Source organism: Elaeis guineensis, chromosome 10 (assembly GCF_000442705.2).
Source record: "Elaeis guineensis isolate ETL-2024a chromosome 10, EG11, whole genome shotgun sequence".
Classification (NCBI taxonomy): Eukaryota; Viridiplantae; Streptophyta; class Magnoliopsida; order Arecales; family Arecaceae; genus Elaeis; species Elaeis guineensis.
This window is the reverse complement of record NC_026002.2, coordinates 41,875,019-41,898,483: the sequence shown is the minus strand read 5'-3', so window position 1 is coordinate 41,898,483 and position 23,465 is coordinate 41,875,019. Positions and strand designations below refer to the sequence as shown.

General features: G+C 40.5%; 2 protein-coding genes across 2 annotated transcripts; both read right to left on the bottom strand.

The window, feature by feature from the left end:
• Positions 1–1,824: 1,824 nt before the first annotated feature.
• LOC105052402 (probable protein phosphatase 2C 73) lies at positions 1,825–6,453 on the bottom strand. The gene is made up of 5 exons (XM_010933201.4): positions 6,070–6,453; positions 4,088–4,450; positions 3,888–4,005; positions 3,528–3,751; positions 1,825–2,733 (listed from the first exon to the last, which is right to left on the bottom strand). The coding sequence occupies exons 1-5, from the start codon at positions 6,256–6,258 to the stop codon at positions 2,287–2,289; spliced, it is 1,341 nt and encodes a 446-aa protein (XP_010931503.1). The 5' UTR covers positions 6,259–6,453; the 3' UTR covers positions 1,825–2,286.
• A 3,376-nt stretch (positions 6,454–9,829) lies between these two features.
• On the bottom strand, positions 9,830–12,983 carry LOC105052255 (WRKY transcription factor WRKY24). The gene is made up of 5 exons (XM_010933014.4): positions 12,540–12,983; positions 11,846–12,034; positions 11,117–11,697; positions 10,853–11,014; positions 9,830–10,586 (listed from the first exon to the last, which is right to left on the bottom strand). Exons 1-5 carry the CDS (start codon positions 12,855–12,857, stop codon positions 10,244–10,246), a joined length of 1,593 nt encoding a protein of 530 aa, XP_010931316.3. The 5' UTR covers positions 12,858–12,983; the 3' UTR covers positions 9,830–10,243.
• Positions 12,984–23,465: the final 10,482 nt, after the last annotated feature.

Below are 23,465 nucleotides of genomic sequence, written 5' to 3'. Positions count from 1 at the left end.
CATCGCTTGCCTTCCTACCACTGCGCACCATCCCCTTCCTATACCTACCTCTCCATCGCTCGGGCCCACCGCAGCATGCCACCCCTTTCTTCCTCCTCGATTGATCATTGATGACAATGGAAGCAGGAAGGGGTGGTGCTTTATCAGAAAAAGAGAGGAGAGGGGATGGGAGGAGGGCAACTTCCAAAACATCTATAAACTTCTAATTATTTGTAACATTGATCATTTTTTCGTTTCCAAATGGCACCTATAATTTGAATTATTTAATACATTAGCCATTTACATGATCAGTTAACATTGGTTGTTGGTAGGTAAATCAGTGCCGTCCATCTTAAAAAGGATGGTAGGAAAAAAGTCAACACTAAAATAGACTAAAAAAAGGCTTTGGAGCACCATAGCAAAATCCATAAATATTAGTAACTCTACGAAAACATTAGGTAGTTCCAAGAATAGAAAATTATCTTGATAGCTAATATTTTCCTGATGAAATCAAGTTGCCAAGCTACCTATGCATTGAAATGAGGATAGAATCTAAGCCATTTTGGGAGCTAGGCCAGCCAGCCAAACTTTCTTATATGACATTTTGCACCATGTATGTTGACGCAAGATGGATTTTTGTTAAGCTTAACCACACTAGGAATGTCAGCCTTGGGATGACATCTGGTCCGCCCCTTAAATAATATCTAACTAGCATATAACCCACGCCATATGCAGGTCTTTTTTTTAATTTAAAAAAAATACACCACTAAAAAATTATTAGTTTTATTAATTATACAGTTATATAGAAAGTAATATATTTTTGTTTATATATAAATATTTATTTTATTATTAACTCTCTATTAGTTTTAATAAAATATAATTTTGCTTATATATTAATATAATGTTAAACATTTTTTCATTAGTGAAAAATGTTATTACTTTTACTAAAGTATATTATTTTTATTAAAATGCTATTAGTATTATTAGTACCAGTAACTTTACTATTTTTACTAAAATATTATTAGTTTCAATTATTATTTTTACTAAAATATTTTTTATTTTTATTAATATGTATATTAAAGTATTATTAGTTTTTGTTTATAATGTATATTCTAGGAAGGATAGATTGTGCCGTTTGTGTATAGTTATTGACTGCTATCCTCTTTCATCTTGAATGGAGGTGCAATTGAGCCGAGCTGAGTTCAATAACTGAAAACTCGAGTTTGATTCGACTCAAAATCTTGGACTCAAAATTCAGTTTGAGATTTGATCGAATCTTAATATCCTAAATTCGAGTTTGGCTCTATGAAAAATAGACAAACTTGAAATCGACTCAATTCAACTTGAATATCAACTGAGGCATACTTAAGCTCGAGTTCAAATTCGAAATCGACTCTTAATATATTAATAATATATATATATATAATGTTATTAAAAATAGATATAAATTTGAGTATGTTCGTAAGCTTTTTGAGTCAAGTATCTTACTAGTCAAGCTCGACTTGAGCTCACTAATAATTTAGTTGAATCAGACTTGGGCTTGAATCAAGTTCGAACAGCTTGCGAGCAGGTTGATTCATTTGCATCCCTAATTTTCAAACGTATCCCATTGACAGCTTGTGATTAGATTCCATGCTCGATCAAAATACCATGCGGCAATCAACCAGAGGAACTCCAACAATAGCTTCAACTTCCATTTCGATTCAAATCGATAAGCACTTCAACAACTATCTTTTTTTTTCATAAAAAATAAATCAGAATTAGAAATATCTGCATTACTATGTGTGTGTGAGTGCGTGTGTGTTTTTCTAATTACCCATTATGTTTGATAAATGCAACCAAGGCTCTTAGAAAAAAGAAATAGTTACCGAAAAGGACTACAAGAAAAGAGGACAGAACAAAGCCAATAAATCAATTTCTGCTGGCACAAGCATGCTTGACTGATAAAACATCCAAGTCCTTTGCCTCCCAAGAGATTCCAATAGAAGGCTGGGTATATTCATTTACTTTCAAAGGATCATAAGAATCCCAGCTACATTGCCGTTGTCTTCCTAAGCCCATTGCTGATACAAAGCAGAGCATGCTGTGAAAGAATGGGGAATGACATTGGGATGGAAGATGCTAATGCTGATAAGGTGTTTTTCTTTCGTTGTTCCTCAAATTTGGTAGAGCAGATGGTGTAAAGATCTGGCCCTATTGAGCATAAGTTGGCCGAGCACAGGAGGGCCATGCCTGTCTCGTGATTGCGCTTGCTTGCGCAGTGGATTGAATTCATCTTCGAGTATATAATCAAATGAAGGATAAAAACTAGATCTTTGGTGAAGGTGGCATGTCCTGCTCTTCTAGTTTCACCGATCTCTTACGCCAGCTCAATACGCTGGCAAACCGGGGAAGCTTCAACAATGAGTTCACTCTGCTGACACCCTCGAGAGCAGTCCACTCTTCTTTCGAACCTGCAGTGCTCTCATCATCCAAGCCGGAGACTTCCCCACTTCTTGCTGTTTTGAAGCTTTCAGAGAATGATAATTCACGAGATTTTCTGCTGCTTCTGTGAGCATCGATGGTTGGCATGGTTGATGTGGGAAGGAGATTCAAGAAGAGGCATATAACGGCGCAGTCGTCGACCTTAGAGGTCGGGTGTTTGCGTCTCCAGGCTCGGACTGCTCGGTCTACTAATTGCTTAGCAGCAGCATGTCGTTTACTGGCTGATGACACTATCTTTACAACTTCCTCATTTGATAGGACATCCCATACCTAGAAACAATGGTAATTCTTGTATTAGAAGAATTAACTTGCAAAATATATATATCTCTTTTTCAAATTTTGTAGCCTTCGTGTTGTGAACAAAGGGAAAATTCGTAGATAGAAAAAATTTAAGTTGAGTCTTCTCGCAGAAAATAAATCAAGAAACAAATAAAGTGAAGTCAATGGAAGTTGAACAGGAAGTAGAAGAAGAGGCATAGTTCCTCTCAAGATGCCATGGTAACAAACACTCAGTCCAGACCATGATCACCAAGTTAGAACTTCGAGAAGTTGTGGGTGATGGATGGCTCTGCTACAGTGTTGTGTGGCAAAGAATGCCATTCTTAAGTCGTTTCTACCTCGTATTGTAAATGGACTTTGGGATAATTTGTGCTCCATGTGCCCCCCAAAGACTAGGAATACAACAGAGAGGGACTGATGGCTGGTTCTCTTCTTCCCTTTCCCTGCATATTTTCCCCCTCTTTTCTTCTATTATTACCATGATCTCCTTCAAAAGTTCATAATGAAAAAAAGATTGAAAGAAAACTGACTCTGTAATATCTCAACGTCTTGATACACAGGGAAAGTTCAAAATATAGATAAATAGAAAATAGCATGGTATGTCAACTACTGAAGATTCTTAGGCTATGTAAGTCATCTAGAACAATATACTCTTATTACCCATGGAATAATTGAGAAGAAAAAAAAAATCTTCGCAGAAAAATCAGAGTAATTATTCCGTAATATTATTGGTTAAACAGACTTAATCTGCAATTTATTTATAGCTTTTCATGACATCTACTTACCCCATCAGTTGCAAGGACCACAAACTCGTCCTTCTCTGAAAGCTTCCGATAAGAAACCTGGGGTGTGGATATAAGCCCGTAATCCTTCAGGCAAAAATCTCCAAAAGCTCTTGCCATGGCAAGGCCCGGAGTATCCTCATTGGGCAGCCATAACCTATGCACATCTGGTTCTTCTTCAAGAGCGAAAACTCTTCCCTTGCAATTCTTGATCCTTTCGGCCTCACCTGTGTCACAGTCCATGAACATGAGAAAACAATACATATTATCTAAAGTCATAAGCACTTTTCCTCCATCTCTCTCTCTCTAGATGACACTTGAAACTATGTAAATTAAAAAATGAATTAGAATATGAGAACTTACTTGGAACATTGGGTTTTAGATCAACCGTCAGTTGAACAGCAACAGGTCGGTTTCCATCATCTCGGGTACAAAGAACAGCACGAGAATCTCCTAAATTGGCAATTATCAAGTGTTCCCTCTAGAAGAAGAAAAAATGACAAATAATTAGAATTTTATTCCTATCAATGAAAAAAAATAGCTTTTGCAAGACCTAGAACTACCTGTTTAACTATGGATACTGCCGTGGTTCCACTACAAATGCAATCGATGCTAGCTTGTTGGCTGAGCTCTCTATCCATTTCCTCGAAGGCCTTAACAAAGATGGTCTTCCATGAGGACAAACATTGTTGGGAATCATCACTAACATTATGGAAGCGGTCTGAGTCATCGCTGTCATCTCCATGGACATTGTTTTTATTGAGATTGCCATCATTGTTGCCATGATCAAAGAATTGTGATGACATAAAATCTGAAGAGAGTTTTGTTGGCAGGGCATCCCGAACACAGCCGGCAATCTTGTGACCAAAGGGGCCATGTCCATCAAAGACACCACAAAAGATTGTATCCTTCTCACCAGCAAAATCCTATGGATATTAAGGCTATAAATATGAGAACGGCTTTGAATGGTAAAGTAGATCAAGCTTAATTAAATAGCAAAGGTATAATTCATTCCCAAGGAAACTGTAGAGGTTAAGAAAAATATAGTAATCCCGCGTTTCATTTCTTATTTCTTAAAGAACAATAGTCAAAAAGGCATGCAACATTTTTTTTGACAAACCGAGGAGACTTCTGTGCTTATAGACAGAGTCACCAAAATTTAGTCCAAAAAAAGGGGTCTGAACAAAAGAGAATATACAATGCACCGAGTTACAAAATTTGTTCCAAGCCAAAACAAAACTCAAAACCCAACTAAAAAACGAGATAAACAGAGCAGCAATTTGAAGCAAATCAGGCATCCGGTGACCAATACATTCAAAGTGAACAACTTCTGATAGAAACCTAGGCCTCTATAATTCATCGCAGCTGCAAAGACCCACCAAATCCAAACAGAAAGCAGCAGCATCAGCACTGGCATGCAATATTGCAATTCTTTATATAGCAAGAAGAAACATGAAATTATAATTAATGTGACTTTGCTCAGGAATAAATGATATTTTTTTATAGTGGAATTATTATTTTTCAAAAAGAACTAATGAACCATGATGATTTTTTTTTTTCTCGAGAACAAGGTAGGCAAGCCCATTAGGTTAATGAACCATGAAATTGGATAAAAGGAATCAAAAGAAATGTTAATCAAAATCACTGAAGGACTACATTAAGAACCTTGTGAATGCTTGATTTTTTTTTTTTTTACTTTTTTCTATTTAGCTTTTTCTCATGTGTTCTATCATTTTATTATATTATTCTACGATACTCTATCCATGGACGCTGGTTAGGTCTTTGAAAGCTAAGAATCCAATGAACCTCTAAATTTATTGAATAATTCAGAAAATATGACAATCACAAAATTTCAACCAATAGAGAGCACTCGAGAAATGAAGATCATCTTTCTATGATGGGACATTTGCTTTTCAAATTTTTTAAAGAGCAGATCCTTGTTTCTTTTACTTTCCCATGTTGAGGCAGTGTGGATCTTGCCACCTTTTTGCTTAAAAAGAGAGAGAGAGAGACCTTTTTGTTGAGGAGATGGCCATGAACACATGTAAGGGGTGGTCGGTTTGCAATCAGAATCGGAATAAATTGAAATCGGAATCGAAATGGCTAAATCTTTCGAAGTATTTGGTTCATGACTAGAATCAAAATCGAAATGAAACTTTGACGTAGAAATTGAGTTTTAGATAGATTGGATCGTCTCTATTCCGAATTGGAATGGGACTCCATCCAAAAAAAAAAAAAGAAAGTTGGAATAAGAGTAACTCATTCGCATTCTGATTCCAAACCCCAGCTCCCCCAACCAAACACCCCTATAAAATAGAAGAGCATGGAAATAATAATTGAAACCAAAATGTTATAAGAACAATCAAACGTCATGAATTAAAACAACGAAACAGAAAATTTAACAACGAGAACAGAGCATCCAACCAGAACAGATCTCTAAAACCATAGACAAAAACGTGATTAATCTATCATCACTTTTTCCCCCAAAAGGTTTTCAAAACCTTTTTCTACTTTCGATCTAAATTTTCTTCTTTCTGAGTCTTACCTCCCAGATGGTCATTGCATCTTGGTTGACACCCTTCCATCCTTGTTGCGTGTACATGGATGCAAAGGTGCACCACCCTTTCAACCTCACACATCCTCCATCCTCCTCCTTCCCATCAAAAATTTCTTCCTCTGCTTTGCATTGAAGTCCTCCCGGCCTCACCTCCTCTTTGCTACAACACCCTCCCATCTTCCTCGAAACCCCTGAAATCAGACCACACCTCAGAGGATCTCAGAGACGCGATAGAGAGGGAAGATAAATGGCGAGATGGGTGGGGGTTTGTGACTTGAATGCGGCTGGGAACAACATTTATTGCCGTCCGGCGTCCCGGGCAAGCGTGAGTTCCGTTTCAGTTCCTTTGTGTTTCCTTTTTTCGTTCACTCTGTTCTTTTTATTTTCCGTTTTGTTTGTTGGCTTGCTTGCCTTTTTCCCGTGCCACGATGATGATGATGGAACGGAGAATTCGATGGAGGTTTATGCAACGAAAAAACAATAAGAAACTTTTAGCGCTTGGGCCATGCAAAGGTTGAGAGCGCTCGTGGCTTCGTACCAATTTGCCAAGTGCCAGGAGCGGTTCATTTTGAGGAATTAATTGGCATGTCAGAATCAGCCAGTCCAGTATTAAGAAAATATAATATTTTAATTATTATAAATAAAAATAGAATAAATTATCTTGATCATATTTCAGAAATGTACATGTAATTCTTGATCAAATATAAAAATTTAAAAATTATTAATATGAAAAATATAAAATATTTTAATATTTAAAAAGATTAGACAGCAATAATGTTAGTAAGATCATTAATTTATATAAAAAAAATTTATAAAAAATTATGTATTATATATATATATAACAAAAATTAGATAATAGGATATATATTTTTAAAATACTGAATAGAAATTTATAATTATTTTAAATTTTAAAAAATTATTATAATTTACTCACGAAAATAATTCTAAGCTAAGTTGCTACGATAAATTCTTGATCTGTTTGCTTTTACACGACACCATCTTTTTTACCGCAAGGCGCTAACTTCAAGTTTCTCGTTGTGAACTGGCTAACTGGTTGTGTCCGAACTGTAATACTGGTTCGTGGGTCGCCAAATTTCGGTTTGACGGGTGGAAAGTCAAACTCCTAGAATTAGAAAGTTATTTTTTCAGGAAAGCCTAAATTAGAAAGTTCAAAGTCCAAAGTTTAAGGTGCGGATGAGGATGGTAGGTAGGGGGGGGAGAGAGCGAGAGAGAGAGAGAGAACGGTGGAAATAGATGGTGTCGCTGAAGGACAGGGGATGGTTTAGTTACTTAATTGGTTGTCTCCAGGTGTCTGGATTCTCTTGGTCTTCGCTCTAAGCTCGGTCCTGCGCGCTCGTTTAGCCATCAATCTACGGTAGAGGCGGGCTCTCGAGGTGACACAAAGTTTCCTCCGGCTTTGACTTGGTCCTCCATTTGATAAGGACAGAGGACCCTTTTTTGTGTGTGTGTGTGTTTGATCATCAGTGATTTTTGGACAACTAATTCTATTATCTTTTTATTTGACTGTTATTTACTGTAACATTAGCAAATAACAATCATTATAATGACATTAATTTCAAATAACCTCATAATATATGCTCCTGAAACCTCGGTTAAAAGTATCTTTTAGGATTTTATTTCAAAACAATATTGCAGATTGAGGTAAGCGTCTTGGTGTGGGGATCACCTATATTAGCTTTTTTTTTTTTTTTTTGGGTAAGTCACCTATATTAGCTTTTTTGATGAAACACCTATATTAGCTTTGTGGGTATCATATGGTATAGGAAGGCTACGTAATAACTGTTAATCTCTTCCACTATAGTCATCCACCATTCCTAAAAGCACAAATGAAACCAGAGTAGAGGAAAAGGCTAAAAATGGATTTGTTTTGTCCAAAATTATCCAGCTCTAGGTGTTAGAAAGGCACTCATAGTCAGAAGAGAAGAAGAAGAATAAAAAAAAAGAAGGGAGTAGAGAGTTTATGAGAAGGAGAAACGAGTCGTATCATAGAGGCTAAGACGGACAACGGACAATCCGTGATTCTCTTGTTGAGCTTGGTCCATTGGTGGTTGTCTGGGAAAACACCGGATTGAGAGAGAGACAGAGAGAGAGAGGCTGTGGTAGTGTTGGTAGCGCTTGTGAAGAGAGTGAAAAGCAAAATTACGTGAATATTCTTACAAAATTGTTATTTACATATATATATATATATATATATATATATATATATATATATATATATAGAGAGAGAGAGAGAGAGAGAGAGAGAGAGAGAGAGACACACACACACACACTTATGATTTTTTTTTTTTTTTTTTTGGCATGGATATTCTTACAAATTTTTTCATTGTATACTGGAGATCGACTGTACTACTAGTATATATGATCATACATCATATCAACAATATTAAAAAGTCTAGTTAATCAATGTCCACAAGGCATTGCTTATCCCACCAACCTAATACTTTATCAACAATTCCAGTTTCAAAATTCAGAATTAGGTCCATGTGTCAGGTCATGATTTATCATCGCAGTCAAATATAAATTCAGACTAGGGTCAAGGTTTAAACACCTTTAGGCCCTACTATGAAGCAATTTTGGTTCAGGTAGTTAGGTTATTGCCTTGTGGTTGTGTTGCCCCTCCTCTGATCCTTTTATCTTCTGCACTGCTCAACTTATAGATATGTGGAGTAATATTAGAAACAAGAATGCCCGAATTATGTTTTGCTTCTGGTTTAGTTGGAGGAGGAGAAGATAGGAAGCTGTGTTTGTCACATACCATGTCACATGATAGCAGCATGTGACATGGTTCACTTTCAACCAGTAGTCTCATGATGCCAATTGTGCCCTGTAATAAAAATCTCAATGCTATTTATGAAAGTAGTCTAATTAGCTGAAATCTCTCCAAAATAAAACTCACAAATCAATAAATCCAAAAGTTGGATGTTGGCCTGACAACAATCTGGTCCTGATCTCTTCTTGTGAAGGAAGAAGTCAAGTTGTGCTTGTGTTTTATGTCGTGTTATTAAGGGCTTGTTGATATTTAAGTTGGAAGAGCGGGGACTCTAAATGCTGCTATGTACATCCAATTTCACTTCATATGTCTAGAACACCACATATATATATCTTATTTGCGTAAGAAAAAGGGAAGAATGATGGGTGTTTGAAAGTAAATAGCTCAAGCTTCTTTCAGAGGTCAATATATAGAACAGGATAAATTGACCGACTATAGGAAGAAAGGCTGGTAAAGATCGAGGAAATGTTGAATATTCCCACGACCCTCTTACATGCCTCCATGGATGCCAAATAAACATTGCCAACATAAAATGTCGATGTTCATGCTAGTTAATCGTTAGCCAAAGTTCCTGTATATATACATCATGGAGTTTTACATTTGGTCAAGCAATGCCAAATATAATATATGCAAAATTTCCGCAACGCTCGGCAATAAGCTAATCAAGCTTGTCCCATAGGTTCCTTCTTAGGAAGTACACCATCATTAATTTAAGGATTTTCTTTTTTGACAAGCTGCTAATCTAGCTACTGTATGTCAAACCTTCTGCACAAGAGAGTGTACACATACACAAAGACGAGAGAGAGAGAGAGAGATTTCAATATATTTTGTGTTCGTGTTACTCATATATTTGAGAATTGCATTTCAACTAAAAGTACTTGGTAACTTATCAAACCACTACAGAAGGTAATTTATTTTGAACCTATTGACATACTGCCTCAACTCTAAACTGATAGATTCTATGAATATTTCCTTTCTTTGACATTTCATAAGTTGTTGATGTACAACATGAAGATTGGACTTATTCAGATCCCTTTCCTCTTCACTTTTTTCCCGACTCTCATGATACAGCCATGCAGGTGTCAAAAGGTCTTGTTTGTAGCTTAAAAGGGTTCCAAAACAAGTGAAACAAATGATATTTAAAAAAAAAAAAAAAAAATCTATACCTCTTTAACTCAATTTACAACGAAAACCCTATATAATATACAATGAGAACCCTAACTATTAGTACCGTGTCCATTGCTCTTCCCCCTAACAAATTTCAGCATTGCGACGACTCAGGAAGCAACTCATCCCTTGATTCTTCCTTTGTTTCTGAGAACACACCCTCCATCCGTCTCTGCTGCTGCTGCTGATTTATGTAAGAATTCATTAGTAGTCAAAACCAGAGAATCCATAGCTCCCGGGGGTTTGCAGCATCTCGAGTGTAAGGGGAGCCTGGCTTACAGAAGCACTTGGTCTACTACTAAATAGAGAATTAGTCATCATTTGATTAGGATGATTCACCATCGCCGTTGGTCTAATAGCCATGGTGAAGTTATTCTTGCTGTTATCGTCCTCCGTTGGAGGCCTACGCACTCCGATTCCACGAGCAGCAGGAACGTCATGGTTGTGCTTGCCCTCGTAGGTTGTAATCACTGCTCTGAGATCATGGGATGCCCTTTCCACGTGCTTTCTCACCGGGCAACCCACAGTGGTGCATTTGTAGTAGCTCCTATAGGTAGCAAGGAACCAAAATTTTAGTCCATATTCATCTAATTAGTATCATTTATTTTTCTAATAGATTAGACACTGATTCTAATGAAGAATATTTACATAGTGTACCAGATGTCATATTTTCCACAGCATGAAATGAGAAACTAAATGCCTAAAGATCCAAGGTAGTCATGCTCCTCAAGCTCAGTCCGAGTTTGTGGAACATGAACACGCCTCAACAATTCTAGAATTTCCAAAATTAAGAGGAGTCAAGGCAATGCTCACCTTGGATTTGGATTCCCCTTCACCACCTTCTGCCCATACTTTCTCCACCGATACCCATCGTCGAGGATATCGACATCGCTTGTGGTTTGAACCACCACTCTAGGCTCCCGCACTGTCCTATTGCCTAAGGCTGAAATCCCGTCGTTCTCACCATCTTTCCTCCTGAAAAAAAAAAAATGAAGACATTATTTCACTTCTCTCCCTCTTCACAAGACTAATCAATCAAACACTTTTTAAATTCTAATTAACAAAATAAAAGCTTACCGAAGCTTAGCATCTGGTTCATCTTCATCGAACTCATCGGCACCCAATTTACTAGCATCGAGATTGTCGTCACCGAAAGAGACCGAAGAATTTTCTGGTGTTGGAACAGAGTCTATTAGCGTGCCCGGTTGCGCCCCGAAAGAATGATCAGATGCTTCAGCAGCACCTGAAGCCGGGAAAGCTTGAGAGGAAGCTGAGTTCCTTCTGGTGGACGGAGGCTTTGGGTGGTTGTGAGCACCCTTGTACACAATCTCTGTGATCTGTCCATCTAATGACCTCTCCAGCTTCTTCCTTTTCGGGCAATTCGGGAAAGTGCACTTGTAGTAACTGCGAGGGTTCTCGCTTCCTTTCACCGGCTTCTGCCCATACTTTCTCCAGTTGTAGCCATCATCTAACGTCCTCTGCTCTCTTAAGGTTTGAGCAGCTTGGGTAGAATGACTAAAATAAGATTGCTGCTCGCCAGTGTCAACTTGGGCATTTGCATGTAGAATCCCAGAAGAATTTGCTCGGCTGGGAGGGACTAATTCAGCTTTCACGTTGGCATTGTTGCTCTCTTGTTGGTAATTCCATGATTTTTGATCCTATATTAGCAAAAAGAGATGAAAGATACATATTAGAATCTTAGAACATGTCACTGGTATAACAAATATTTCGTATCAGTGCTATAAAAATGAAAATAACACAGGAGCAGTTACTTGGAATAAAAGAAAGAAAGATTAGAACACTTACTGAAGAAATTGGCATTGAAGAAGGGTGGAAGGATGTTGTTTGCACGGCTCCATTACTTGCTTGGGTTTGAAACGATAACTCAGAGTAGCCCTTGTTTTCTTCTTTGATGCCTTGCTGATAACTTGCAGCAGGTCCCCTCCAATCAAACATTTGTGCAGGAGAAGTACCAATTGTTGGAGATTGCAGAATCTATCAAAAGCAATTCAACACATATTAATTATCAAAAAGCATCATTTATGTAATAATTTACAGATACATAGATGTACATCTCAGTCAACTCATGAATCAGAAAGACTAGAAATATCCACCTAATAACTGAAAGGTATAAACTATGGTGTGAGAGGAAGGAGAGAGAGATAAAGACTCTGGTCTCGGAGATGGCAAGAAAAGTTGGGTCTTGCTTTTTCTAATTATGGTTATTGAAGTTAGAATCTGTCCCACAGCAGGCATGAACCCACATATATATTATGATTACAGGAAAAAAGCTAAACAACGGAGGAACCAATTATTCAATACAGTCAGCTCTCTTGTGAATATCTTTCTTTTCTTAATAAAGATGGGTGGCTGATCCATTCCAGCCTCCCCTACTCCTCAAAAAAAAAACAGAGGAACCAATTATGGAACTTAAAATTCCAATTAAATGGATAGAAATATATGTAAGACTACAAAAGACTGTTCTACTTCACATTCTTACATTAGAGGAGAGAAGAACAGAGGAATCCAAGAACTCCGTTGGGCTGAGGCTGGGCAGAATGGCAAAGTATGAGGATGGAGAGATAGGAGCAGGAGAGATGGGCAGTGAAGGAGGAGTCATGGACTTAAACTTCGGTCCACCTGCTCCACCGTTTCCCATATTGTCAGATAGCCCCCAGGTGGCCGTGGTCATCAACCAATCCTCGCCATCATTGCCAGCTCCCGAGAGGAGCTCGGAGAAGGAAGTAGTCGGGAAGGAGAAGGCGGCCGCCGGCCAAGAATTGGACGAGGTCTCTAAACTCCCGGTAGGAGAAGTCATAGCTTGGAGAGACCAAAAGAAGGGAAGAAAAGAGGAAGAGAGGGAGTTGGAATGGAGTTTCTTTTTAATAGAAGAGTTGGAATGGAGTTGGAGAGGAGAGGGTAGTATATGTCTGAGAGAAGGGGAGGAAAGGAGGGTGGGGGATTAGTAATATGGGACTGGTGGTTACGTAGAAGCCGATGGGCAATGGTGAATCTTCGTTGAAGGAGGCGGAGAGGGTGGAAAATTTGACCGTGGAATTCGTGGTCAAAGCTCGTGAGTTTGACCGGCGGCTGAGTTCCCTTGTTTGTTTGTTTGTGACGACACCATCCTCTTGACTTCCTCTCAGCCATAGTAATCCCAAGATATTCCTAATTAAATTTTTTTCTTCATACTACTTCATGATAATGACTTGGTTTTTGCTTTTGAATATGATAGTGCTTGCTACAAAATATAGGATTGAATACGGAAAAAAAATAAAGCATAATAAAACTAGCCAATTATAATTAAACTCTTGTTTTCTTTATGGAATGGATAAATTTGTGATGTTGAATTTCATTAGTTCTAGTATGGTAAAGTCAAATAATTGTTAAATTAATAAAAATTAAAATCAAGGCTTGTAACATTTGAAGAGATATAAATGGGAGATTCAAACTCAACTTACGTGGCCAGCCCGATTTTGGTGGAAGAGTCAAAATAATATGTTAGCTTCCTTGGCAAAGAAATCAATAGTTGCTATATGTTAATTGCTAAGCTGAGTAGCTTCTTTGTGAATAGAATAGCTCCTAGTTCTAATTCAGACTCTGAAGCTGCAAAAATTCCAATTGAATCCACAATTTGTACTGGAAATAATAAAAATCATAAAAAATTTGGTATTGGAGTCATAATAGTGCTTTTTCTATTTATATTATTTGTTCTATATTTTCTATAGTATTAGATAGAAAGAGCAACACCACTATTAAACCAAATAAATGATCCTTTAAAGGGAAAGCCAACAGCTTTGATCACCATGTACGACTTTCCATGCACCCTAATTTGCGGCGCACATCCCTTACAATTTATACGTGTCGTAACATGCCTTTCCGTACTCTAGGCTAACCATGCAAAAGCTTCCAACCGAATGGCCAAACAAACATGAAATGGGCGATTTTAATATTGGTCCGAAGGATCCAGACTGTCTGGATTTGCTGTTTTCCTTGAGCTAGATTGCAAATTTTAGCACCATCTTTCCATCCAGCCACTCTTTGGTGGCCACCCATGTCGTTGGAAAGGCAAGCTATCAAATTGTTGACACATGTTTATATTGTGCATGGCGGTTGCTGTACGCTCATTCTGGAATATATTTCGACGGAGGAAGTTGAACTCTAAAATGAAAATAATAATGAGTAATATTCATTCTAATCATTTTGTTAGATAAAATTTTATTTTTATTTTAATTTTAAAGGTGCCTCAATTCTTTAAAATCTAATTTGGACTATCTTCTACCATTTAGATCCCATTTGAATTCAGATTCTAATTTCAACCACAAACTAAGTGCATTAATTGGTGATCATTTTGATTTTCATTCTAATCTATTATGATTTTAATTCCAGTAATGAAGCACAAGCATCTCTAAAATGTTCTATAGTTATAGCTAGAGGGGGGCCCCAATTGCCAGTGAGGTGATAGGTAGAACCAAAGCAGCATGGTCCAGGATATGAGCCAAATGTGCCACGGTTCTCTCTCCTGCTATGGACATCAAGGCACCTAATGATCCGGTCATATATAAATATTATTATATAAGAATTGAAAGAGGGGATGGTAGATGGATGCATCTAATGTGGCAATGAATAATGCTTTAGAATGCAAGCTATCTTACTATTGTGGCATGTAAGATAATGTCTACTCTGACTCATGGATCTCATAATTTTGTTCCTCTAAATTCTAATCCAAAAAGCACCTCATATAGAGAAGAGGATGGTCTTTTTTCACATAAGCTAGAGTCTTTCTTGACTTAATCAATGTGCAACTAACGATGCCCTCCTTATTATCACCACCTATCAAAAAAGAGTAATTTTGTGGTGGCATGAAAAATAAAAATTGGCACAACAAAAAATACGGTGGTAGCTTAGTTGAAAGTTTATTTTTAAAAATTATATAATTAGCATAGTTTTAAGAGATGCATAGATAATGATCAATAAAATAAAGTACTAATTTAAATATTTATTAATATATCTTAGCCTGTTAATATAATAAAAATTATCTACTTTGTGTCCAGACCTTACATAAATTTCTTTTGAGAAACCAAACCTTACATAAATTAGAGAAGATCAAAATGCATAACTTTCAATCAGGATACATAGTTATATATGGAGAGAGTTCATCTATTCTCCTTTTGGAAGGATTAAGACCTTAATCGTGCCTATTAAAAATCAGTGATGGGCATTCTGCAAAATCTACTTTGTTCATTATAATCTACATCACAAAACTACTAAAAATATTTTATATATTTTGGATGCCTTCTATCTGTACATCAAATGGCTAAAAAAATATCTACAATAATAGTGCATGAGTGCCAAATTATATCATAGAGTACATAAATAAAAAACTATACTATTAATCATGATCTAAATTTTATTAAATATATGTGCACAAAAATATAATAGATCTGGATATTCCATGTGAGAGCCGGCTGAACTGACTCGATTAGGCCGAGTCAACATGGCTAGCTAGGTGAGGCTCAAGCTGCCGAAAGTTGACAGTTTGGCCAGATTAAACGCCAGGCAGGGCCACGATTCACCGCCGGAACAGTGAATGCAAGCATTTAGCAATTTTTTGTACAACCGATCACATTTCTGATTCAAACGGCATCTTCAACAGGGATCCATAACTTGAACTGGACCAAGCATTGGTGGACCAAGCACTCATCGTATGTTTGAATATTCTATCATCCTTCTAATGAGAAACAGCATGACGTTTTAATCAAGGAGCAGGTACCTTCCAAGTTACAAGAAATGGCTCAGACCAAATTCCACTAGAAAAGACTATAATGTTGGTCCTAAAGGGTCCATCAAATTGGAAGGTATAATTCTGCGACAAAATCTGATATATGACTATTTTGAATCAGGTCATTTTCAGGTCAGACCCTATCTAGGGATAATGCCGTACCAGTTTTGTTGCATGGGTTTTTAGTAGCTAAATAGCTATCGACTTGGCCTTAGATGTCACATGGACTGCCTTGGTCCTTGAGGGCCCTTCTTGAATGTAGCTGGTACGATTGAGGGACCGATCGATGTCTGAAGGGAAAGATGATATATGTCGCTTATTAGGTCTAACTATCTAAAAATAGTCTGATCTTTGAAGTCAAAGTGGTGTCTGCACATTAGGTGCTAGAGAGGGCTATATGTTTGACTGCGGAATACTATCGTTTCGATGTTGTCGGTCCATTTTTAGATGTCTCTGAGTCCTGAGACTCCCATGTTGCTCTTACAATGAACTAAATGATTATCTTCAGTTCGTGGGAGTCCCCTCATTCAGGATTTATATCAAAATCAATTTTGATGGCAGTATCAGGAACGACAGAGATGGTGCTGGATTTTTCATCCGGTATCCGAATGTCAGATTATCGATGGTAGGGATCTCATATCTTTTTTAGCCATCCATGCTGAGAGCTGAGCTTCGAGCCATCTGAGCAGATATTATTTGTGCCATGCAGGAGCCGCGAGCGAAGAGAATTTGCATAGAGGGTGATTCAGCAACCGTTATCAATTAGATCCAGGACGACAAGAGACAGCTATAGACCCATCCACTTCTCCATGATATTTGAACATTACTTTATGAGTCTGTCGCGGTGTCTGTTCAGTATATTTTTCGAAAACGAATAGCACGGTAGATTGGATTGCTTCTTACGTTGCTGAGCACATCGAAAGATAGATTTGACAATAGAATAAGACATGCCCATGGATCCCACAGGATCTTTTGAAGCAGGCCAATGGAGAGGAAACCAAGGTCGTGATTCGTAAACAGGAGCTCGTGCTGACATCTTTGTAAATATTGCTTAAAAGAAGCAAGCAACATCGGTAGAAAAATTAAGGATAATATGCTTATGCTGAAGTGGTAAGGAGCAGCTAAGTCTGTTTGAATAATGAAAACAACCATTCTGGCAACCACATGGTGTTTTTTTTTTTTTTTTGATGGAAACCGCATGGTGTTTGGATTTGGAAGAAGTCTGAATTGGCTAGTCCAACTGATTCCACGCTGTATTTTTTTTTTTTTTTTTTAATCCTTAAAAAGAAGAGGGTGCGATTTGAACAATTATCTCTTGGATCGAGAGAGGTCTGAACAGGTCACTCATAGTTAAGATAGACGATCGCACGTGGCCACATGCAGCATGCACCGTGCTATCCACATCTGGACCGTCCATCGTGTGATGGATGATGTGTACGGTGCACCACACCGCAGAGGACCCCCAGTCTACAGATAAATCCATGTGCTAACGGGCGACCGAGACAATGTTAGCTCAAAGCGTTACAAAAACGTCTCCAACGTCTAGGAAAAGTATTTTCCTTTTTGGGTGACAACCACATTGATGAAGACGTGTACCCAGCCATTGTTCCAGCAGAGGCTTATCATGCAAGATCCCCGAGGTTTTTACTGCAAAACGGGGTAGTTTCGACGTGGGACGTGAAGGTCCTGCATACCCTACGTACCGTGTAAGCCGTGGAATTGTTTCAAGCCGGCATGATAGCAACAGCAGACGGCCTTTCACGCAAATCAGCATCCGCCATGTCCGCACATATCACGCTCTATTGCAGAAATGTATATATCATACAAAAGAAAAATGTAATAATATGACACGGTCAAGATTTGAACCTGGACCTCTTCGTAAAATAAATAAATAAAAGTAGAAAATGAAAGAGAGCAGCCAAACAATTGGATTAACTGATAATTGTTGATTAGTGAATGCAACCAAGCAAAGAGGGTTTTTCTTAAGGGAAGAGGGTGGGCATGAACCTATCAGTCTTTGCATCTATTTTTTCATCGAAGATATAAAATACGAAATTATAACAGTCAATGACTAGTAGAGATAGGTGCGATGCACCAGAGGAATATTGGTGTAGTTATAGGGATCAATACAATTCACGGGGTTTAAAAAAAAAGCACCATTAGCACCGCATCAAAAGCAAATTAGGAAGCAGCACTTAGAAGCTTTTTTTTATTTTCGGCATGTGCTATGATTCTGTTGACGAAGCATAGAACATTGCGATCCATGTAGAACATCTTATTGCCTTGTGCATGAAAATATGTATTTTTTGAAGCTATTTGGTTGTGGATAATTTGACATGAAAAAATAAATCATATATCAGATTATCAAGTTTGGTATGAAAAATGAAAGAAAGATGATAAAAAAATTAATGAGCCCCATATCTATTTTTTGAAGAGAAAAGAAAAAATAAATATTAGCATAGTATTTGATAAATTCTCGAGTGATGGTAATCTATACTTAGCAAAAATATCCTCAATAAAACTGTATATATAATCATTAGATTGTTTTGATATCGTTCCAAATTCATCCAATAAAGAGCTTTTGTAAAAAAATTAAGATGGAGAAGACATGATGCAAAAGACTATATGATTATAGTCATTATATAAAAACTAATTAGAAATAACAATACTATCTTAATATTAAAAAAATATTTTATATCGAAAGATATATTTATAAATTTTATCATATTCCTACGTAGGATTACCTCTAACCAAACATAGTAATCTTTTTTCAACATTATTTTCTAAAATAATTTTTTTACCAATCAAATTAGGGATAAAAGTGATATAGATATTATCCATCCAGATCCATTTCTATATCCGCATCAATCCGAATATGGATAAAAATTTGAAGATCTAACTAATATCCATATCTATATCCATATCCGTCAAAGAATAATGGATATGGATATAGATAGATAACTATCCGATCCGTATCCGAATATCCAAATCTATATGTAATCTTATATAATTTTATATGGTACTCATTAATTTTTAAGAAAAATATACAATCATATAACTATATTTTTAACTTGATTTGTCATTTATTTAGTAATATCTTTGACTTTGTAATCATAAAGTTTAATTATCTAAGTTACATCCATCATTATATCCATACTTTCAATATACGAATTTGTTGCGGCCAATCCCCTCGTCGCCTGATCGTCAGGAACGAGCACCTGCAAAAGAAAATCCGCACTGATCGGAGGTGGCTCCGGCGAGGACCCTCCGACGGTCAAGTCAGAGAGAAGACTAAGCAACAGTGAAAAGAAAACAAGGAGCTCAACGAGAGAGAGCGAGAGCTAGAGAGGAGGGGTTCAGGAGTTTCGAATCGACCTCCTCCAGCACTGTTGCCTTCTCCGTTTTATAGTAGAGCGCGGCATGGCACCGTCATTAATGGCGCAGACAATGGGAGGAGTTGTCAAATCATCGGAGGCTATCAGAGTCGCCGTGGGCTGTCAAATCACCACGGATTGTCAGAATCAACCCATGTCCTTGGCAGGACAATGTTTCAGGGTGGTCACACAGCAAGTCCTTGACAGGACAGCAGCCCATAGCGGTCGTACGGCATTTGGGAGGGCAGGCCGATCATATATCGATATTCGACTGTCGGGATGTTGGGTGATGATCCGGCGGCACCGTCGGCTGGTCTGGTGTCTTGCTTAAGTCGGACGTCGGCTGCCACCCCCGACAGTGAGTCGGTAATATGGGTTCGGTCGCTCAGTCGGTCAGGAACAGCATGGGTCGGTTCGGCCGACACACCTTCGGTTTATCCGACACACCTTCGGTCGGATATTGTCGGCAGCCGTCTGTCGGGGTCGTCGGTCGGAGTCGTCCATCGGTCGTCGGTCGGAGTCGTCCGTCGGTCGTCAGTCGGGGTCGTCCGTCGGGGTCGTCGGTCGGTATATCCCAACAGTTGCCCCCCCACTCCTGAGTCTGATGTCGTGTTGGCTCGCGTGAACACGTGGGTGACGGCTTCGGACGAAAGGAGTGGTTTTCCGTCCCGTCTTGCCCCGACTCTGTCGATCACATCAACGAACGATCCAATATCGATCGTCCCGACTGTAGGTCGAGCATGCACGTCGGGTCGGAGGTTGGCCAACCTCCGAACGTTGCTCGTCAACACGATCATTCCACAGAATCTGATAGTCGAGTAGCGTCCGACGTATTCGGATAGGATAACGATGGCAAGTCAAATATCCATTGTCCAGCCCTTGGTCGGACGTATGCGTCGGGATGTATGATAAACGGTGGCAAGCCGAATATCCTTCGACCGGTCGTGACCAGATCGGTATGTCACAAATGCGACTGCGGTCGTCTTGGCATTTTGCCCTTCTTAGTCGAAGCTAAGTCAGCAAGTTAGCCAGCCGCATTAGTCGAAGTCCTTTGCCTTCAGAGGTGGGGGCCGTCGTAGATATTCCACCCCTTTGATCTCCGTCGTAGAATCCGATGTGTCCTCGACGATCGAGACGTAGATTGAGCCGTTGGTTCGGCGATTCGACGATCAGACCGATGATGGAGTCGTAGATTCGACGATCGACAATCGAGCCATGTTGGTCGGGGCCTTTTGCCTTCAGAGGCCGAGGCCGTCGGTTCGGCGATCGGTGATCGAGCCATTGAGTCGACGATCGGTGATCGAGCCATGTTGGTCGGGGCCTTTTGCCTTCAGAGGCCGAGGCCGTCGGTTCGGCAATCGGTGATCGAGCCATTGATTCGGCGATCGATGATCGAGCCATGTTGGTCGGGGCCTTTTGCCTTCAGAGGCCGAGGCCGTCGGTTCGGCGATCGATGATCGAGCTGTTGATTCGACGATCGGTGATCGAGCCATGTTGGTCCGGGCCTTTTGCCTTCAGAGGTCGAGGCCATCGGTTCGGCGATCGGTGATCGAGCCATTGATTCGACGATCGGCGATCGAGCCATTGATTCGGCGATCGACGATCGGCCGTGTTGGTCGGGGCCTTTTGCCTTCAGAGGCCGAGGTCGTCATAGATTCTCCACTCTTTCGATCTCTATCAGGATCTGCGTACGAGGAGCGGGGAGAGGAGTGTAGGAGTCATACCTGCGATGCGTCGGTCTCGGACTCCGTCGTCGGGGTAAGACCCGTCTATCGGTGGAGGGCCTGCTGGGTTCAGCATGGGCCCGACCTTTCTTCCGTTTTTCCTTTCGGCCCGTGCCTTAAGTCAGGCACCGGTCGGAAGCTCCTTCGTCCGCGCGCATGTACTTGTACGCGCGCTCCAGCAGTTCGGCGTATGTCCGGGGGAGGGTCTTGTCCAAGGAGTATGTGAAATGGGACCCCCTTAGCTCCCTCTTCATGGCCGAGATAGCCATGTCTTCGTTGAGGTCTCGAACCTCAAGCGTGGCCGCATTGAATCGCGTCACAAAGTGTCGTAGAGTCTCATTTTCTCTCTGCTTGAGGGAGAAAAGACTGTCCGAGGTTCGTGGCGGCTTCCGACTGGTGCTGAAATGGACCACGAAGGAATGTTCGAGCTGCCCGAAGGAGTGGATACTTCCCGAATGGAGGCCGGAGTACCAGACCCTAGCAGCTTTGCGAAGTGTGGCGGGGAAGCCAATGCAAAGAAGAGTGTCGGTTGCCTCCTGAATCGTCATGAGAGCCTTGTAGCTCTCCAAGTGGTCGACTGGGTCGGTGGAGCCGTCGTAAGGCTCCACGTGTGGCATCTTGAACCGATTGGGGATCGGTTCGTCGAGGATGAGTTGGGAGAGAGGTTGGGCGGTCTGGAAGTCAACATCATTTGAGGACTTCTGTCCGTCCACCTGCAGCTGGGCAAGCCGACGATCGATTTCTTCGAACCTACGTTCGTAGTCGTCGATTCATCGGTGCTGAGAGACCCCGGGGGTGGAGTCTCCCGATGAGTCCGAGAGAGAGGCGGACGGTGTTCGCGGTCGCTTCTCCTTCCTCGCTCGTTCCAGCTGGGAGGGAGATGACCGTCGGGACCGATGGGTGTCACGCCGCAGCCGCCCCTCCTCCTCTCGGTGGGAGCGTTGTGGCAGGTGCTCCCGAGGAGGCGACGGAGACCGACGCGGGTTTCGGCGGCTGCTTCGGGAGGGCACCGGACGTGCCGCCGGTTGCTCCGCCGGCGGGGGCGGCAACCGGATCGGTTGACGCTGAAGGCTCTTGATTGCGTCTGTCAGAACGGTCATCTACCGCACGATCATCGCGATCTGTGCCTCCGTGGTCACCGCGGGATGCGGAGAGCTAGGTTCCGCCATGGAGGGTGGAGGAGAGGCCTCTTCCCGACGGGAAGAGCGCCTCGCCGATCCAGTGACCCTCGATCGCTGAGCTCTCGTTCTTGTCATCTTAGGAGATGCTTCGAGTTCCGCGGGGGTTACAATCCCTGGTGCTGTCGATCCTCCCTATCTGGCGTGCCAATCTGTTGCGGTCAATCCCCTCGTCGCCTGATCGTCGGGAACGAGCGCCTGCAAAAGAAAGTCCGCACTGACCGGAGGTGGCTCCGACGGGGACTCTCCGACGGTCAAGTCAGAGAGGAGACTAGGCAATAGTGAAAAGAAAATAAAGAGCTCAACGAGAGAGAGCGAGAGCTAGAGAGGAGGGGTTCAGGGGTTTCGAATCGACCTCCTCCAGCACTGTTGCCTTCCCCATTTTATAGTAGAGCGCGGCATGGCGCCGTCATTAATGGCGCAGACAATGGGAGGAGTTGTCAAATTGCCGGAGGCTGTCAGAGTCGCCGTGGGTTGTCAAATCACCGCGGGTTGTCAGAATCAACCCATATCCTTGGCAGGACAATGTTTCAGGGTGGTCACACAGCACGTCCTTGACAGGACAGCAGCCCATAGCGGTCGTACGGCATTTGGGAGGGCTGGCCGATCATACATCGGTATTCGGCTGCCGGGACGTCGGGTGATGATCCGGCGGCACCGTCGGCTGGTTTGGTGTCTTGCTTAAGTCAGACGTCGGCTGCCACCCCCGACAGTGAGTCGGTAATATGGGTTCGGCCGCTCGGTCGGTCGGAAACAGCATGGGTCGGTTCGACCGACACACCTTCGGTTTATCCGACACACCTTCGGTCGGATATTGTCGGCAGCCGTCTGTCGGGGTCATCGGTCGGAGTCGTCCGTCGGTCGTCAGTCGGGGTCGTCCGTCGGGGTCGTCCGTCGGGGTCGTCGGTCGGTATATCCCAACAGAATTGTATCTATATCCATTTAAAACAAATATGGATATCAATTTTTGCATCTCAATAATATCTGTATCCGTTTTTATATTCATCAAATAAAACAAATATGAATATGGATATGCTAATATTCGATCTGATTTCAGTCCTAAACTAAATATAATAAATTTTATTTTTCTTTACAATAATTTTTTTGATAAATAATTTTTATGAATAGTTAGATTATCCTATAATTTGAGGCATCCCAACCAAATGGACCTTTCGGATACCTTTCGTTCTTGGAAGTGATGATAGCAATATTCAATCTCGAATCAAAAAAGTTATTGATATGTAAGATAACCACATTAAAATAATTTATGATATTTAAGATAAACCATGAATAAGATGACTATCATCCTTGTCCATGCCTCTCCCATTAAATGGGATTGGCTTTGTACTGTATGTCTACAAATTGAAA

What these genes read in the sequence shown, in the direction of transcription:
- LOC105052402 (XM_010933201.4), bottom strand. Translation starts at nt 6,258, where the DNA reads ATGGGAGGGTGTTGTAGCAAAGAGGAGGTGAGGCCGGGAGGACTTCAA. An exon ending in CAGTATCCATAGTTAAACAG is followed by an intron (nt 4,006 to 4,087) that starts GTAGTTCTAGGT and finishes TTCTTCTTCTAG; the next exon opens with AGGGAACACTTGATAATTGC. An exon ending in TCTAAAACCCAATGTTCCAA is followed by an intron (nt 3,752 to 3,887) that starts GTAAGTTCTCAT and finishes ACTGTGACACAG; the next exon opens with GTGAGGCCGAAAGGATCAAG.
- LOC105052255 (XM_010933014.4), bottom strand. Translation starts at nt 12,857, where the DNA reads ATGACTTCTCCTACCGGGAGTTTAGAGACCTCGTCCAATTCTTGGCCG. An exon ending in CTGTTCTTCTCTCCTCTAAT is followed by an intron (nt 12,035 to 12,539) that starts GTAAGAATGTGA and finishes TGCTTTTGATAG; the next exon opens with ATTCTGCAATCTCCAACAAT. An exon ending in AAGGGGAATCCAAATCCAAG is followed by an intron (nt 10,587 to 10,852) that starts GTGAGCATTGCC and finishes TGCTACCTATAG; the next exon opens with GAGCTACTACAAATGCACCA.